General features: G+C 55.2%; 5 protein-coding genes across 5 annotated transcripts; 2 read left to right on the plus strand and 3 right to left on the minus strand.

Annotated features, from left to right (window-relative positions):
* Positions 1 to 4,616: 4,616 nt before the first annotated feature.
* On the plus strand, positions 4,617 to 6,534 carry CTAM01_03537 (MYB DNA-binding domain-containing protein; the record flags this gene model as incomplete). Its single annotated transcript, XM_060519572.1, has 3 exons — positions 4,617 to 4,625; positions 5,215 to 5,741; positions 5,829 to 6,534. 3 exons carry the CDS (start codon positions 4,617 to 4,619, stop codon positions 6,532 to 6,534), a joined length of 1,242 nt encoding a protein of 413 aa, XP_060385778.1.
* A 951-nt stretch (positions 6,535 to 7,485) lies between these two features.
* CTAM01_03538 (tRNA (Uracil-5-)-methyltransferase TRM9) lies at positions 7,486 to 8,532 on the minus strand (the record flags this gene model as incomplete). Its single annotated transcript, XM_060519573.1, has 1 exon — positions 7,486 to 8,532. One exon carries the CDS (start codon positions 8,530 to 8,532, stop codon positions 7,486 to 7,488), a length of 1,047 nt encoding a protein of 348 aa, XP_060385779.1.
* Positions 8,533 to 11,518: 2,986 nt separating this feature from the next.
* Positions 11,519 to 12,774, minus strand: CTAM01_03539 (oxidoreductase; the record flags this gene model as incomplete). The annotated part of the gene is made up of 2 exons (XM_060519574.1): positions 11,519 to 12,651; positions 12,720 to 12,774. The coding sequence occupies 2 exons, from the start codon at positions 12,772 to 12,774 to the stop codon at positions 11,519 to 11,521; spliced, it is 1,188 nt and encodes a 395-aa protein (XP_060385780.1).
* Positions 12,775 to 14,351: 1,577 nt separating this feature from the next.
* Positions 14,352 to 15,272, plus strand: CTAM01_03540 (aldo/keto reductase; the record flags this gene model as incomplete). The annotated part of the gene is made up of 1 exon (XM_060519575.1): positions 14,352 to 15,272. One exon carries the CDS (start codon positions 14,352 to 14,354, stop codon positions 15,270 to 15,272), a length of 921 nt encoding a protein of 306 aa, XP_060385781.1.
* Positions 15,273 to 15,710: 438 nt separating this feature from the next.
* CTAM01_03541 (uncharacterized protein) lies at positions 15,711 to 18,255 on the minus strand (the record flags this gene model as incomplete). The annotated part of the gene is made up of 5 exons (XM_060519576.1): positions 15,711 to 15,798; positions 15,852 to 16,696; positions 16,754 to 16,935; positions 16,988 to 18,071; positions 18,169 to 18,255. 5 exons carry the CDS (start codon positions 18,253 to 18,255, stop codon positions 15,711 to 15,713), a joined length of 2,286 nt encoding a protein of 761 aa, XP_060385782.1.
* Positions 18,256 to 18,265: the final 10 nt, after the last annotated feature.

Below are 18,265 nucleotides of genomic sequence, written 5' to 3' on the forward strand. Positions count from 1 at the left end.
CGACGGTGCTGGTGTCTGCTATGTTAGACTATCTTAGGATGAAAGGGCAGCCCGAATCATCCTCAGGGCAGCCCTCCACACCCAATTGCCAGCTGACCGACGCGTATTCAAGCACTTTTTTGACTATTTTTCGGGCATATTGGGCCAGCAATCTACTTTGGGCACGAGACTAAGTCCTAACCTGGGTAGCCAAAGTTAGCGTGTAAGTTTTGGACTGTGACCTCCCGAATCTAAGGTTAGTTGGCCAGATTGCGTGAAGCATAGACGGGGACGGATATACAGCGCTGAAAAGCCCCAAGTTAGTCAAACTTTGTACCTGACCTGGGCAGGTGGTATCGGCAGACCGCACTTGGAAGAAAAAAGACATTAGGGCGCTGACGGGAGTTGCTCGTTGCGCGTCGGGGACTAAGGTGAGGTAGTGTAAATGCCTCCCCACGTTGGAACTTGGGGTGTCCATTGCACGGACGGCCCTTTGCCAGTCTCGTACCGAACCTCGTCCCAAGGCTAGACTAAGGTTGCAAAGAAATTCCCCTAGCGCAATTGCCTTGCCAGGCCGTCGTCAGCAATGGAACGCCCGGAAGAAGCAAAGAACTGCGGCCCAAGGGTTGCGAAATGCGAAATGAGAAAAGGAGCATCCAGAGCTCTATGCGTACGGAGTATTGTCTAGCACAGTGGCTACCTCGGTGCCCTGCATAGAAGCAAGAAACATATCATACCCCAGGTACGTACCGATGATGTATATGGGTACCTCGGAGGCTAGAGAAAACAGTAAGGGCGAGTAAGTTAAGGTTACAAGCCGGCCAACTCTCCCAGGTACCCTAAGCAGTTTTGGCCGTACGGCAGGCAGCGAATCGAGAGTAGCTACCTTGCCTTGCCTTATCCCGTCGTGTTAGTTCGAATAGGGAAAGAAGGACGAATGAGAAAAGGAACAACTCGATAGAAGATCGGAAAGAGGGAAGGAGAGCGAGAAATTCGCACCTCAGGCCTAAGGTAGATTGCCTTGTGTACTTTGTCCCGACGTCAGCAACTTACTTTTGGTACGGTACCTCAATCTCAGTCTCAATGCTTTCCGTCATCCAAGGGCTACTAACCTTGCGTCTCCCCATTGTGAACGCACGCACAGCAGTCTACATGTTGGACGCCGTTCCGATTTGCTCCACGTTTCTTCCCAAGAATACACAATCAATCTCTGTACAACAGCGCCATCTCTTCTCGTACGCAACCTAATGTCCCCGAACGGAGTCAATGTTTACTTCTTTGCCTTCTCTGCTGGCCATTAGTTGCTCCTTTATGCACCGCCCCGTCGTCATGTCAGGCACCGATGCCGTGGACACTGGTCCAGCTACAACACCGGACTCCCGAGACCCCTGGAAGGCAGCAGACAAGCTATCAACAGCCCAACCAAGCCATGTGTGGCTTGACTTGACGCTAACGACGACGTCGTGGTCGCCTCATTGCCGTGGAGGGTGGACAACACCGATGGCGCTGGAGCGGCAAGACAAAAAAAAACAAGAGAACTACCACCACTACTATGACTATTACTACAACCACCACGGCACACAATGATGGTCAAGGATACGACTGCGACGACCAAAAGAGGGCTGCTCGAAAGCCGCTAGCCAGCAAAGCAGCGAGCAAGCATGCCCCAAGTTGCATGACGATCATGGTTCATGGCAACTGATGCAGCCAGGCCACAAGCTCATACTTGGCCTGTCCGCCTGCAGTGAAAACATTACCGCCCTGGTCCTGGAAGGCTTTGCTGGACGGACACTGCACGCTGGGCTGCGCTGCATATCTGACCGCCAGTTCATCATCAGACCAAGGCAAGGGCCAAGCCGAGCACCACCAGCATCAGCACCAGCAACAGAACCAGCGAGGCAAGGCAAGGCAAGGCAAGGCAAAGCACCACTTGACCAGACGGAAAGGGAGGCATTCCCAACACTAGACAAGACAGACTTTGTAAAGGCTGTTCCTGGCTCGCCCTCATGGATATGGCCATGGGACATTGGTAGCCGGGCATGAAGGGCATTGATCAAATGTTTCTCAGCACAACCCAGCCCCAGCCCATCTGCGGATAGTCAACCGCCCTCGACGACTCGTTCGGCAGTGGCGCATTGTCACGGCCGCCGTTGGCTGTCCGGCCTCGTCGAGACAAGCCTCATCTTACATCCATTGTGTCGACCGCACAGACATCAGGCTTACTGCACCTCTTCTTCGCTCTTGTTCTCCCGCTGCCGTTGCCGTTGCCGCTGCCAGATGCAGAGCACAGTACTGCGCTATACTGCCGGCTCTTTATTTTCAGATTGCTCAGCTCGTCAAACCGATCCGCGCCATCGACTTGTCAATTGCACTAGCACTAGCCGCGGAAGGGAGCCGCCCAAGACAGTACAAGACACGCATGCAGCCTGCGTTTGCTTGCTCTCACAGACCCCCGTTGAACCCGTTAGGATCGGCGAACAGCATAAGCACAAGTTCAGCAACTCGGAGATGCGCACAGGCAAAGGTGGAGGCTGTCCCCCCTCCCCAAATCAGAGGAGACGGGACCAGGGTAAGCCACAGTTGAGAGCAGTTCCTTCAAGTGTGCCCGGCCAAGCATCGGAACCCTCGTTGTCCCTCTTCGGCCGACCCATCCCTCCCATCAGATAGATGGGTTCCTCCGCCGGTGTTCCAGTCTCCGATCCTCCAGACGCCTCTTAGTTTCTCGCTTGCTCGTTGCTCAACTATGCGCGCCGTCATGGTTTCGCGTTTGACTTCTACGCGTGCCGGAGTCGGGGGCCTAACCAACCATGGGGTCAACTCTACGAGGCTAACCGCTGCCTCCGAAATGTCTGTCATAAGTAGCGGTTTGCGAGGCCTTCCCCCATTAACAACATCTCTCTTCGCCAGCTGTCTGCCTAGGAGCGTCAGCCGGCACGAAGAGGATCCCATGAAGCGGGAGCCCATCTATTACAACCCACCAGCATGCGCATGTGCGAAGTCCACTCGACTCTTCATTGCATCAGCAACCGCAGGTTTCAAACATGGGGTCCACAGCACCCGTATGCGGTTTCGTGACAAACTGCTGCCCACCACATTCCGCCCTCTCCACGCTTGTCTTGCCCTAAACAAACGCTCACTCTGTCGGGGACCCTAGGATTATGGGCCATGCACACTTGACGCCCTCTCGAATTTCCCGCCCTCTTCAACCAGATTCCCACCAGCCTCCAAATCGAACCGATGCTCTACGAGTCTGGGAGGGAGCTGTGACCAGGTGTGGTCATCATACACGGACACGAACCAACCCTTATCCAAGCAATCCTTATGACCAGCGTTTCTTGGATCCCGCTCTTCGGAGAAGCTGTCATCCAGCTTGCTCCATTGACTCTGGCTTTGACACCGCATTAAACGCGCTGATCCAGACGTACCACGGGTTGCCCATGACCTGCTCTACCCAAGTACCAGAGAAGCATCATGCATGAATTCGTGGCCATGCCATTTTAGCACCTAGCTTGGTAGCGGACATTCGACCCAGTACCTGGTATTCCATTGTATTCTTTCTCTCTCTGTGTCTCTTTTTTTTTCCCTCCTCCTATCTTTTGCTCTGGTTATTACCACAACGACCCCTCATGACTGGAGCTGCAATCTAGGGTGTCAACATACGGGAGAACACCAGCCCCAGGCCAGACGCTAGACAGGGTATGTTGCAGAGGGGTGTGTCTTGAAAAGAAAGCATGGCAGCCACCTGGTGTCTGTGAGCGCGCTGCGGGAAGGGGGGCGTGTGTCTTTCAAACATGCGCCCACCCATGTCGGTTCCCAAACTATGCCTGGGTGAAAGTAGCCCTTCATGAGCCTTATTCGACAACCTCTACCGCATCGCATTCTTCAATGAGGGCAGGGCAATAGGCGGACTGGCCCAGGCAAGGGACGGACGGCACCAACAAGATCCCATCATCTGCCACTGGTCATTCCCTACCTATATGCGAGCTTGACATACAACTTCTGCCCTATTACTACGTTCACTGCTCGCTGCCGGTCGCTGCTGCTGCTCGCGCTGGTGTTGTTCTGCAAAAGCTAACCAGCCTATGCCCTTGCCAAACACACACATCCTCACACACCCTCCTCACACGCGCACACACACACACACACACACACACACACACTTCCCATCCGTACCCAAAGCTCGTCTTTCTCGTCGTCTCTTCCTTCTCCACAGCCGCGGTGGCTTTCTCACACACACTCTCTCTCTCTCTGCCTCTCTTTCTCTCCATGTTCGCTGCTGCTGCTGCTGCTAGGCTCGTCACTGTCGTCCTGGGTCTCAACTTGTCTCCTCCTACGCCCGTCCTTATACACACCCCTCCCTTGCTCTCACTCACTCTCTTCTCGTTTCTTCTTCGATGACTTTTCTCTCGTCAGTTTAAGAGTCTTTTGAGCCTGTCACTTTGTTAATCAGACCCCGGCTTCCGTCCCCCACTTCGTCCTCCACCTCTTCAACCCATCACCGTCCCTCAAACTACCACTTTCTCGGTCCATTTTAATTCTTTTCTCTTCCATTCACAAACTGCATCACCGCAAGTTCCCGACGTAGACCGGCTTGTACCTTGTTTTCTTGGCCTCTACCGACTTTCCGTAGGAGAACGATGACTCTGGTAAAGCTTCGCTTTCTAATGAAGACTTCTAGCAGCCTAGTTTGACCAACGTATACTTACGCCGCCGCCCTCTTTTTGCTGTCCGCCCGCCCGCCCGCCTGCCTGCGTCGACACCGAGCGAGCTCAATTTCCGATCATTGGTTGCCGGCTTCTCTAACTGGCCCAATCATGTTGATGACTTCCTCAAAACTGCCAGCTACGCCGCCATCTTGATCTAAAACCAGGTCCCTTTTCCCTTTTCAGATCTTTCTCCCCCCCTTTTGCCTATTCACCAGGATTAAACGGAACGCCTTTTCCTCTTACCAATCTCACGATCGACATCATCCATTGTTAAGCCACGGCAGAATCAGAGAACTTTGTTGCCCTCACCACTTCCAGCAACGGGGCCAGCGTCACCGATCTCCACCGCTCTCAACCCGTGATCCTACTCTAACCCACCTCTGCCGTAATTCCCAACGAGTAGACACACTGCCTTGAACTTTACATTACCCTCGAAGCGAAGAGAACCTTGAACGAGCACCGAACAACCGTCCCCATTTCGAATCTGGTCGGGAAATTTCACCGACCTTGAACTTTCCAAGTGTTCCAGAAACTGCCCTTCTTGGGTGGTGTCGAGCAAACCGAAAAGCTGGCGCGCGTCTATCGCGCCCATGACACAAGACCGTATCCAACCTACTTAGGCGGCCAAACCGTCACCGTGGATATCGCGTCTCTCCTGAAGGCTCCCGACTCAGATGAGTCCTCCACCGCTCCGCCTCAGCATACCCGATCATCGTCAGACCCGTCCGCAACCGCAACCACGGCGGCCACAGCGCCTGTCAGCGGGCTACCTCCGTATGGCCCGCCTCCCGTAGCACCGGGCCTGGCTGTGAGCGGCAAGCGTGCCATGCCACCGCACGTAGCGGAGTCTCCGGCCAAGAAGCAGAGCAAGTGGTCGCCGGAGGAAGATGCTTTGATCATCGAACTTCGGGGGAGCGGAATGAAGTGGGAGGACATCTCGAAACGTCTGCCGGGAAGAAGCGCCATCAGTTGTCGACTTCACTACCAGAACTACCTCGAGAGGCGGAGCGAGTGGGACGAGGAGCGCAAGAACAAGCTTGCACGGTTGTACGAGAGGTATGATTTGATCACAGGAGCATCGAAATCACCCTCGATTCGCTTTGTCCATCTTGAAGAGAGAAGAAAACTGACGTGTTAAATTAGATTCAAGCCGGAGATGTGGGCAAAAGTTGCGGAGGAGATGGCCGTTCCTTGGCGAGCCGCAGAGGCCATGCACTGGCAGCTTGGCGAAGCGGACATGGCTCGACGGGCCGGTGTGGTGCCCTTTTCTTTGACCGCGGTCAACGTCGACCAGCCTGGCGGTGGCCACCGGCACTCTCCTTCTCGGGGGCACATGCACACCCAGTCCCAGCCTAGCCTACCTCGGGACATTGGCGGGCCTTCCCCCCGATACAGCCGACCACCGCCGCCTGGTATATCCCCGATTCCCGGTGGACGAGTCATCGCCGCCCGACGGGAGAGCGTTCCTGGCAGGCCGCTGATGGGGCCGGATCCGAATGAGATGGCGGGTATGGGGCCAGGCGGCCCCGGTTTAGCACCGATTCAGGGACTTCCGCCAGGCCGAGGCGGAGGCATGCTTCCGGGAGTTGCCGAACTGACTACCGGTGTCAGCCCATATAGCACTCCAGCATACGCGATGGGCGGTATACCTACGGCAAGCCCCGTGCCCAGCGCGAGAGCTAGCCCGGGACCGCTGCTTCCAGCCCTCCACTACCCACCGCCTCACGAACAAGCCGGTGCGAAGCGACGAGCCAGCCCGGGCACAGAGATGATGGGCTCAAGGGAAACGAGCCGACGACGGCACATGGACCCCCGTCAGGAGGAGATGGATCGGCGACGTGTGGCATGATTGCGAGGGCAGGGTGAAAGCGGTGATGGCGCGGCGAACTTTGGAGTTGGGAACGAAATTCTTTCTGAGGGGGGACGACACGAATCGGCTCCCCCCTCTTGATTTTTCATGAGAGCATGGGAAACCTCCGAGGATTGTTTTTTTCGTCCAACGTGTGCGGAGGGCACGACACACGGCACGGGAACAGCATGTTGCATCGGGATTGGAGCAAGATTTTGTCTCATTTTTCTAACTTCTCAGACACATAACATCGTTTATCACTCGAGGTTGACGCTATCTCTTTTGAAAAAGCTTCCCTCGTGTCGGGCAACGGATCTCCTCACGGCCACGTCGTCTTCTTCGTGTCATTTAACTTTTAACCTTTTTTTTTTTTTTTTCCTTCTTTCTTTTCTCTCCCTCATACTCCTCTCCAGACTTGCCCTTTGGTGGTCATTTTTCAGCCGGCGGTGTTGCGAAGAAAGGGAAAACAAAAACACTATTTTTTTTCTTTTGCCGTTGGGTTTTTACGGTACCCGGCAGGTTAGGGGAGGGAGGGACGGACGGGGGCATCGGATCGGATTCATCATTTCATGGCCACAAAAAAAATTCACGAGGATGTTGTTGTTGTCGTCGGGTATGCAAAGGTGTTTTTCCAAGAGAGGTGGGACGGGAAGAGTGAAGAGTATGTTATGAGCGTGTGCTGGTTTCTTCTGTATGTATTGTTCCGGACGGTTGTGCGAGAGAGACGGGAGGGAGAGAAAGAGGAAGAAAGAGAGACCGAACGTAGTGGAAGCGGCGGAGAGTAAACGAAACACGTCACTTGACGAAGAGATGGATTATGCTCATGATAGAATTTCAAGGTCTCTAGATCACTTTCTTGGCTTGCCTCTGTATTGTTGTCGCTGAGAGACATGTTACCTCTGTCTAACTTTCATCTCCTTGCTTCCCTTAAGCGTCTGTCTAGGTCCCATCTCATGAGTCCCGGCAAAAGATGGCCCACCAGTTATCCCTCTCATAACCGCTCTCGAGCACCCTGCCCCCGACCTCCACGACGTCCTCCTCAAGCTCGCCCTCGCGGTAGAGGTGGTAATACCTCTGGAACGTCTCGTCCTTGGCGGGTTCGGCGGCGGCTTTCTCCTTCTCCTGCTCTTTCTCTTGCCCCCTACCCTCGGGCTTCTCCTTCTTCCCCTTTGTCACCCACGACACGAGCTGATCCTGCGCGGCGCCGGCGTCCCACCCGCGCCGGCTGTTGCCTTGCTCCAGGGCCCAGACCATGACGAGGGCTTTGCCCCCTTGTTCTGCAGCAGTGCCGGGGCGCACGGCGGAGAGGAGGGCCGCTACGGCGGCGCGGCGGCGTTCACGGGTGGACATGTGGTGGATTACGGCGATGGAGATTGCGAAGTCGAAGGCGGAGGTGCGGTAGGGGAGGGCTAGGGAGTCCGCTACGAGGACCTGGTTCTTTGGTGGTGGTGGTGCCGGCGCCGGTGCCGGTGCCGGTGTCGCAGGTGCTTCGGAGTCAGCTGTGACCTTCTTGTTGCCGCCCTTGTTCTTCTTCTTGGGCCCGGCAGCGGCATCAAAGTGCGGCGGCTGGTACCTCCTCGCCAGCGAGACGAGGTTCGCGCTCCGGTCCGAGGCGACGATGAAGAGGTCCGGGTTGACGCCGATGTACTTGCCGTTGCCGCAGCCCGCGTCGAGGCCGACGGAGCCGGGCGGGAGGGAGAGCAGGAAGGAGGCGACGAGGGGCCAGGGCTTGTAGCGCGTCGAGGAGAAGTGCGGGGCGATGGCCTCGTAGACCGTGTGGACGTGGCGGGATTCGTAGGCGGCGGCGGCGTCGTTGTCTTCGTCTTCTGCTGGGGGCGGGGTAGTCGGTGCTGCGTCCTTTGAGGTCTCTTGTGGTGCGCCGGTGGTGGTGGTGACGGTGTTGCTGGATGTTGAGGCGGAGGGAGGGACCGGTGACCGGGGATCGGCGGGCACGGCCGGGTGGCCGGAGCCGGGTTGGGGGCCGGATGAGGCGGTCATGGCTGGTGGTGCCGGAAGGGGTGTGTGTGAGAGAGAATGTGTGCGTGTATACGGGTGGCGCGTTGGCTTCCAGTCTTTACACCACAGGACAGCTTATTTCCTTTCCTGGAGCTTCGGGATCCTAGTAATCTAATCAAGCCCTGCACGAACGGCACTTCTCACCCCCTTGCTTTTGGTCCTGCTATATCCGTACGAAGCAAACAGAGGAGGGAGTTTCGGTCGATCAGGGGGTGTTGTTGCGAGTGCGAGGCGGGGGGAGGGGGAGAGTGCGTGCAAGGGGTGTTGGGAGAAGACTCCCTTCGGAAGAGGGGAGGGGGGGAGAAAAGTCGGTAGCCAGGGCCCTAGTCTACGGTCCCGTTAAGGTTTTGGGATGTCCCGAGTTAAAGATAGCGCCCGCTAAAGCGCGTTCGCGCGCCAAGACACAGCGCAGCCTTCTTTTCCTTTTTGTGTGTTCTGGCCGGATACTGTCTGTGTGTTCCCGTTGCGCTTGCGGCTTTTTGTGATGGGCGGCGCGCGCGTGTGTGGTGGAATTAGTCACACCAGCCACTGCAGGAAAGGAAACTGGGGATTGGAAGGATGGATTGTCGGATGAGGCTCGTGCCCTGCAGATATTGGGAGGCGTCTGATGGTATCTGTAGGTAACGCGGGTGTAAAGGGGTGTGTGGCTACAACAGAACAAAGGTGAACGAAAAAGGGACGTTGGGAATTGGTGAGCCACCGACGGGAAGATGACGATTTGTGACAATGAGCGGGGCGGGAGGAAATGCTGTCTGAGCGTTTGCATTTTACGTGTGGCGTCCGTCGGTGTGCGCTCCACTGATTTTCTCAAATCGGTGAGTCGGTGTGCAGAAGCTCTTTTAGTTTTTTGCTTCTTTTCGTCACTTTCGTGGGCGTGTGGGGACCAAATTCAGGGGGAATATCTTTCGGGAAAGAGTGAGGCGGGGGCCCGCTCCGGCTCGGCGCACACCGAGTCCGGTAGCTCCGGTCTGGTGGAACACAGAACCGGGGCCGTTGCTGGCCGGTCATCTCTTCCACATTCAAATAGAGATAGCTGAGCCGACAAGGATTCCAGGAGGATTAAGGACTGCCTGATCTTGGTCCTTACCGAATGCAGGCACCGTAACCTCAACTCCCCCGATGACCACTCCTGCGGCCGCGGCCGCCGACTGGGCCGCAGAAAACGGATGGTGGGTGGGCCACCGTCATTGTGGACGGATCGTGTTTAGGCTGCAGGCTGCAATTGCATGAACACCCATGGGACTGACCATGGTTGACCGGCATAAATAAGACATAGTTATACTGCTACTTCGGGTACACCATGCAGCTTTCCGTCGAGGAAATTTTACAACAAGGACAAAAAATCGAGATAAAGCTATTGTGCGAGACTCGAGTATGCAGTGAAATGTTAATGTCTTCATGTTCCTTTCTCAGGAAAATTACGGCCATGGGTACCTGCAGGCTGCGGCGCGGCACGGAATTAAGCGTTGAACTCGAACCCCGGGATTGCAAATGGGAGGGGGACCTTGTCCCGGATCGGTCTACTCCGGGTGAGTACTGCGTACAAGCCGCTGCTCACGAACTACTTTCGAAACGAACGGGAAAGTCCCTGAAACCAAATTCCTGTCGTTCGTAGATGGTTTATGTTACATCCATAACGTGCGAACCGATCACGTTCGATCCATGGTGTTTGCTGCCCGTAATAGCATTACAAAGTAAGGAACAGGAGGGTGAGGTAGAGTAGGGGAGTGTATGGATACAGAGGTGCTAAACTCCTCGGCAGAGGGGAGCAAACAAATTTGCCAGGGAGGTATCCGTATGAAAATGGCGAGACAGTTACATTCCAGACCGGGGCTTCAAACGCATTTGGAATTTTCCAAAGACTCGGTACGAACGGATGGGGACTCATCCTCGAGTGATTTCTTGCGTGATTGTCGTCAGGGATTCTGAGCCTTCCTCTTCGGCTATGATTGCCTGCGAAAACCGAGTTCGACAGGAATTGCTATTTCTAGGCTTCCAACAAGGCATTATGTTCCCCATTCTGGGAGGAGCTCCCAAATGCACTTGAGAAAGGCCAGAAGAACAAAACCGCCAATGTTGGCTGGATAGTATGCGCCCCACGGGTCTCTGCTTGCTTTGGTTACACTGTATATAATGCCTTACGTGCGAACCTCTTCCCGTGCGGCGTTGGAGGCTTCTTAGCCCATCGGCCCCTTTTCATAAGGTCAGTGTTGGTGATGTCAGACTCAGGTGGTACCGCTCGGGGCCCCTGTGTCCCTTGAGGATTTTAATCTCCGATCCGGCAGGGAAAGACACATTCAAGGGTCAAGAGCAAAAGAGAGGGGGGCGTTGCTGTAGCACATACCTAGTTCTCCTGCCTTTCTGTTAGCGACCGTTCGAGCAAGTTTGCACTACTTCGTTGCATCTCTTTTTATCATTTTACTTTGAGCGTATCTCAATGTGTGGCTGGTGCCTTGCGGCGATTATTTCCAGCCTCTAGAATTTCTCTCGTGGCCACGTGTGGGAATCGGAGATTGTGTGTGACAAGAGGGATGATGATCACACTTGTGTCTGATGGACACGTCCATCCAAGGTGGAGTCCCTGATGATGATGTTTGCCCGCTAGAGACATGTTCGTCGCCCGCGTGGCATTGACTTTTTGGTGCCTGCTTCACGATTGAACAGGGAGGTAAAGAAGGAATGTGTGTGGTGGGGTGGAAAGTAGAGCCGTTGCTGTCACTAGGTTTGCGCCACACGTCTGTAGCTTCAAGAGAAATCGAGAGACACTGACGTACGACGATCGCGGGCCAGCAAAAGGCTTATTTTTATTAGACTTCAACTACGGCGCCCCGGGCCGGGTTGGCGGTCCCATTGTCCCGGGCCTCCCGAAAGCGGGGCCACGCATTCGATGCAAGATTTCTTTATTAAGGTATCTTTCCGTACAACCGGACTTATACAACACCGTATTCTCAAGCAACGCACCTTCATCTCAAGCATTACCCAGGTTCAATGGGCTCTGGGCATCAAACTTGTGGGTGGTGATGAGCTCAGGGTACTGGATATCACCTTGCTTGATGACGCTGTCCATCGTCTCCATGATAACGAGAGACTCCGACAATGGCAAGGTTGCGCTCTCCGTCTTTCCATCGCGCAGGCATCGCGCACACTCATCAGCCTCCCAGAACATGCCATGGCCCCAGTCGCGCTCCTTATCCTTAGGGATGGGACAGTCGACGACCTCAACCTCTTCGACGCCCTTCTTGACGACCTTGTACGATGTCGGCCTGTAGGCCGGGTGGGAAACCTGAATCTCGCCCTTGGAGCCCTGGATGCGGATCGCGGGCGCCGTCTCGCCCTTGTGGCCGTCGGGTGCTGTGTCGACGCGCAGCGAGGTGGTGGCGATGCCGGTCATCTGGTGCTTGGGGAAGTTGAGAATCATGGTGGTGGACTCGTCAGCACCTGTGACGGGGTACTTTTGCACCGAGGCCAGAACTTCGGGGCTCTCCTTGTCGGCCTCGGCCTCGGGCTGCAGGTGGTACAGCGTCTGGAAGATCCATGTCAGGGAGTAGATGCCCAGGTCTAGCAAGGCACCGCCAGCGAGCTCGGGGTTGACCATGCGGTGGGCGTCGGGGAAGGACAGCTTGCCGGAGGCATCTTCGGCGTTGCTGTTGAAGGACAGGTCCGAGGTGGCGCGGTAGACCTTTCCGATGGCGCCCGAGGAGATGAGCTCGCGGATCTTGATGCTGAGGGGGAAGTAGCGAGTCCAGACGGCCTCCATGAAGAAGAGCTTCTTGGCACGGGCCGTCTCGACGAGGACGCGGGTCTGCTCGGCGGTGACGGTCAGGGCCTTTTCGCAGAGGACGTTCTTGCCGGCGTCGAGGGCGAGCATGGCGTTTTGGAAGTGGTGGGAGTGCGGGGTGGCAACGTAGATGATGTCGACGGCCGGGTCGCGGACGAGCTCGGCGTAGGAGCCGTAGACTGTTGTGTCGGCGGGGGCGTCAATCTTCTTGATAAAGGCGCGAGCCTTTTCGGCGTCGCGGGAGGAGGAGACGGCGGCGATGCGGTGGGCGACGTCGGTCACCTCGCGCGAGGCCGGGTTGGTTAGGAGGTCCTTGCAGAAGGCTATCAAGACGATTTGGTCAGCTACGGCTTGGTGTTGGAGGTGCTCGGTTCTATCGGTGCAAGCATACTCTCGGCGATCCAGCCTGTGGCCATGATGCCCCAGTTGACAGTGTGAGGGGCCATTTTAGGAGGTTGATGTGATTGATCAAAGGGTGTGTTTCTTGGCTTGAGGTTCTGCTGCTGGGTATTGACAGGTTGTCAGCAAGGGAATCGAATGCCTGTGTATATATATGAGACGATCGATACTGGAGAGAAAAAGAAAGAGGAAGAGCAGACGGGTCAGCGAGGTGCGAATCGGCGAGGTTGCCTTTCCCTTTTCTATCCCGCGCGACCTTCCCTACAACGCGGAGCGGACCCTCCACCCCCAAATTCTCGGAGGTAGTTGCTGCGGGGTACGAGAATAGCAAGAAGGGCAGGGGCCCATTGTTAAACAGACGAATCGTCGATGCAAGTCGTAACCAAAGGGGCAACACCACACCACACCAGCACTTAGAATATGGAATTCCATGGTTGATGAAGTTTTCTGATTGCACAAATGGTTGATTTCCTGCAACATGCAGTTTGACACCGACGAGCCAGCTCCAGAACCAATGTACTTGGCTCGTTAGACAATCATGAATATCACCAGCCGAGTTTACAAACACATCCCGGTGTTCCAATGTTGATGGTAAGTAGCGAAAACATTAGCATAAGCCGCCAAACAAGACGAGTCACCAAAGACGCGATTTGATTTCCGTGCTCCCGTCCCCGTTTCTCGCCCCCCATTCCCCGGGTAAATTGACTTTGGGGTTTGGTGTGAGAATGGGTCCTTTTCTCCGATACTCCGCGATGACACATGGACTCGCAAAAGAGCTATCTAGGGTCAGTCAATACCGATATCGTAACGTAAACTTCGTACCTGAGGTGAGCCGATTCGACCTTACGGCCCCACCAAATTTTTCGACTCCTAGAGTTTCCTCTTTGGGCCAGTTTGGAGATGGATGGAGCTGGGGGAAACTCTTCGTGTGGTGAGTGGTGATTTTGGCGGGCGACGGGATGGCGGGGTTCGTATTGTTACCCCGCGGCGGAGTCCTCGTTTGCTTATCAGCGATAAGACGTCATAGACGATTAGGTACCTAACCTACCTTCCAAAGGTTGTACACTGAGGTGCTGATGTGAAGCCATTCGGAATATACAGAAGTATTCAGACCCTGAAGCCTCAGGTTCTCCCCTCCTATGGTCTATATGCCAATTCACTTCGGAAATTCTCAACGGCAATAAAGAGGAACTTGCCCAGAAGACAAAGCTATTCGTAAACCAATCCTGAGGTCAAATTTACCGGGCTGTAGTTTGTGCGTCCGAATCCCACAAGCGCCTTCTTCAATTTGTTTTTCTGGTCCTTTTGTTCTTGATCTTGATTATTCCGGTGCCGGTGGTTATTGACTTAGACCAACACACTGAAGGCCGATTGATGTTTATGTCTCACGTACGATAAATACATGCCGCTCTGGGCCCTTCCTGGTTGACTACGAAGGTACCTGATCAACCTCACCTAGGTATCTGTGCATGCATTCTGCGACAACCCCTCGCCAACATCCCCTCCTTCAACACCTCACCATCCTCAACAAAGATGAACTTACACACTTCCTATTATATCCGCGTACCACTTGACTGACCCCTACGCATACATTCTACCTGTACACCAACAACATCTCATCAGAATGCCACAAACAATCGCCCCAATCCCCCGCCTAATCTACGGCACAGCCTGGAAGAAATCCCAAACCGCGCCCCTCGTCGCCTCCGCCCTCGCCGCAGGCTTCCGCGCCCTCGACACCGCCGCGTCCCACCACTACTCGGAAGAAGGCGTCGGCGTCGGCCTCCGCCAATTTCTCTCCCGGAGCCCCTCACCGGCCACTCACGGCATCACCCGCGCGGGTCTCTACATCCAGACCAAATTCTCTCCCGCGCCATCAGACCTACCCATCCCAGACCAAGTCCACAAGTCCATCGCCTCCTCCCTCAAGAACCTCGCCGTCGACAACAACCTCTTCGCGCCGTCACCTACAGATTCCTCAGAAGGGCAGAAGAAGGAAGGCGACGAGGACTTCTACCTAGACTGCGTCCTCCTCCACGCCCCCTACCCCTCCTACAAAGACACCCTCCTCGCCTGGCGCGCCCTAGAAACATACGTTCCCTCCCGCATCCGCACCCTCGGCATCTCCAACGTCGACCTGCCGGACCTCCAGCGCCTCTGCGACGAGGACGCCCGCATCAAGCCCGTCGTCGTGCAGAACCGCCTGAACCCTGATGAGGGGTACAATACCCCCGTCCGCGTCTTCTGCCGCGAGAGGGGAATTAACTTTCAGTCGTTTTGGACGTTGACGGCGAATCCGAGGTTGGTGAGGAGTTCGTTTGTGAGGCAGGTTGCAAAGGGCGCGGGCGTGAGTGACGAGGTTGCGTTTTATGGGTTGGTCCTTGGGTTGGAGGGGGTCAGTGTGTTGGATGGGACTACGAACGAGGTGAGGATGAGGGAGGACCTTGAGGGCGGGGAGAAGGTGGTGGCTTGGGCTGGTGGTGATGGTGCTGAGATGTGGAGGGAGAGTTTGGCGGCGTTGAAAGCTGTGCTTGGTGAATCTTGAGGCATACTGAAGAGGGAAGACACCGATCACTAAGTCCGGGTTGGTGAGAAGTACCCAGCAGTAGGTTTGTCTATTCGAGCGGAGAAAAGTCTTGGGACTCCGCGAAACTATTCATGAAACGCCCAAGAGTGCAGCTTGTCCTGGGTATTTCCTCAGTCCTGCTGCTAATCTTCTCTCGCCAGAGCCTTGAAATGGTTCTATTGCAAGAAAACACCGTCTCATTCCCCTCTCTCGATATTTTGACCATCCCCAACCCTCATCCAGGACGGTGTCCTGGCAGAAACAAGACTCGCTGTGGTATCTAAAATCATAATAAAGAAAAAGCACGAGCCGATATGGCTATCGTGTTGTCGTCGTCGTCTGCAGCCTCATCCTCGTATCGTATCCTGTCAACCTCATCATTACGGAAAGAAACCTCTCTGCCCCCATGCAATGTCATTAGTCGTCCGTATTGTATTCCTGGTCGTCCACCAAAACCACCACCGTTAACGTTGCCGCGTATGCCTCGCGGATAGCACAAGCCATGCTGGGCAATGTTAGCAATGATTCCATAAAACTAAAGGGTCTCCAGAAACCAACCATGTCTTGCGAATATCGGCAATCACAGCACTCAGTCCCCAGTGTGAACACCAGGCCCGTGCCAAAACCTCGTTGTCCCTGACTCCAAAGGCCTCCACTACCAACACCTGCTCTTCGTCGATTTGATCCTGGCTGCTTGCTGTGTGGGGGCCTGCTGTCGAGCTTGTCCTCGAACTACGAGCACTTGGAGACTGTCCATACAGACCACCCCAATCCTTGATGTTCATGATCTCATCGGCCTTGACGGTTTGGAAGACGTAGTCGAAGAACAGTGGATGAGGACCCCCTGAGCACGGCCAGGCTGAGATAAAGGACACATCGTACGTGAGGCGCATAGGCCAGGACACCCCATCCACTGCGAATTGCACCGTCGCATCAAAAACCTTCGGCGCTGGCGGTGGTTCCTGGAAACGGTCCGGGACAGCCTTGAAGCTCAGTAGCTCGATTCGGACAGTATCAACAATGTCGTCTGCGTCGGGAGCCACGAGCTTGTATTCCTTAACCGGGAATACCTCAGCCGGGGGACCCAGAGGGTCAGATCGTTCGCTCATCGACTGTACGTCTTCGGGGGTCATGCGCTGTCGTGGACGCCGAGAGCGCACGCGGGCGATTTGCGATCGGCCAAGATCGGCGGTCGGACGGGCTGGCCCGACCCAACCTGCCAATGATCTACAAGTCGGGGCAAGGACCTTTCCGACAATCGAAGCAGCTGTCCAGTAGGTGTAACTATTCCTATATTGAAACCCACAGTGAGGATGTAGGTGCGTCATCATGGCCAAGGAGTCGGTTGCCTTGTCGGGGTCAATGTCGATGAGGGTGTTCATGATGAGGAATGGAAACGTTGTCTTTGCTTGTTAGCAGGTGCGCGAGGAAACCCTTCGTTGTCAGTGAGCGGAACTTACGCCTGGCAGTACAAGACCGCTAAAGAATGCCAACGCATCGGAGCTGATAATGTCCAAAGTTGCGTCCATGTCCCTCTGCTTCATTTTATCAAGGGTCTGGCTCAGGTTTGGCCACTTCATCATCTGAGCAAAGCGCCGTAGCATCTTGATCTGGCGCTTCTTCAGTCTGAAGCGTAGGTTGACTGTCGCAAGTTAGATCTGGCCAAGAGAGATAGGCACACGTAGACAGCTTACTATCTTCAACCGACTTCCCATAACCCTCAACCCTTACATGTTCCCGCCAGCGTCTGGCGAGCGCAAGATCCCACTGGATGGTGGGCGGTAATTGAGGCAGTAGCTTCTCCTTGGCCCATTCCCCATGCAATCTCGAATTAATCCGTAGATCAAGTTCCATGCTGAGAACGAGTTGGTGGCAAAACTTGATATACTGCTGTTGGCTTCCGTGGCTTGGGTCGAAAATGAAGCGAGTGACAACTTGATTCTTGGGGTTCGTAAAGTCGATCCAGTCCGGACGTGACAAGACCATGATCAGATCCGTAATCTGCTTGTCGAGTCCCTTGTGCGGGCTCATCATCTTGTCGGGGTCGCGGAGGAAGCGGCGATATAAGCTTTTGTACATCCACTCTTCGTCATCGTCTTCCAACCCCGCCTCCAGCTCCTTCAGACGCTCAAAGATACGATCCAAGCCGACCTCTCGTGCCGTTGCGCCAGAGTCTCTCAAACCGATCGTTGGAGGCTTGATGCTAGCCAGACAAGCCCATTGGTTCAAGGTGATGGTGCCGGGCTGTTGACCGTAAAAGTAGGCGAAGCTCGGCTGTTCCAAGGACTCCCACGGATATATCGCTGAACCGCCACCCTGCATACGAAGGGTCATCAGTTGGGTCATGTGGTCGTGCAAATTGACGACATCCGTTTCTTCGGCATCGTTGCCGGCGGATGTGGTGTAGAGGGCGTAATAATGATCGGATGCATGGGGTACAGGACGCTTGTGGCCTTTGTGGGCCGGGGCGCCGCGGGAGACGAGTTCCATGGCATGGCCAAGGGTGAGCTCCTCTTGACTTGACATGCCGGAGGGCGGCCATTCTGTTAGTGGTCCCTGCTCGAGGATGATGCCATTGGGATGCGCGCGACCTTTTCCTTTGGCTCTTGCGGGATCAGGCCTTCTAGGTCGTCTGCGCGAACGAGGGTGGTCTGGGTGAAGATTTGGGTGGCCGTTGGGAGACTCGACTGTTCTCGAGGCCTTTGGCATGTCTGGTAATGACTTGCGTCTGCGCGGGACTACATCTCCATCGCTCGCCCTACGCGATTCTGGATTCTCCTGCAGTTTTTGTCAGTCAAAAAGTACCGAAATGCAGCGCGTGTGTTTGTCACGGCGCAAAGTGTTTGGGTTGTCGAACCAGTCTCCCTTTCTTTACCAGGCTCCTGTTGCGAAAGATGCTGCCCCAGAAGCTCTTCTTCTCGCTGCGGCCCTCTCGATCTCTCTCCTCTTTAACGTCGGCCATTGTCTCATTA

Source organism: Colletotrichum tamarilloi, assembly GCF_030869305.1.
Source record: "Colletotrichum tamarilloi strain Tom-12 chromosome Unknown Scaffold_8.1, whole genome shotgun sequence".
Taxonomy (NCBI): Eukaryota; Fungi; Ascomycota; class Sordariomycetes; order Glomerellales; family Glomerellaceae; genus Colletotrichum; species Colletotrichum tamarilloi.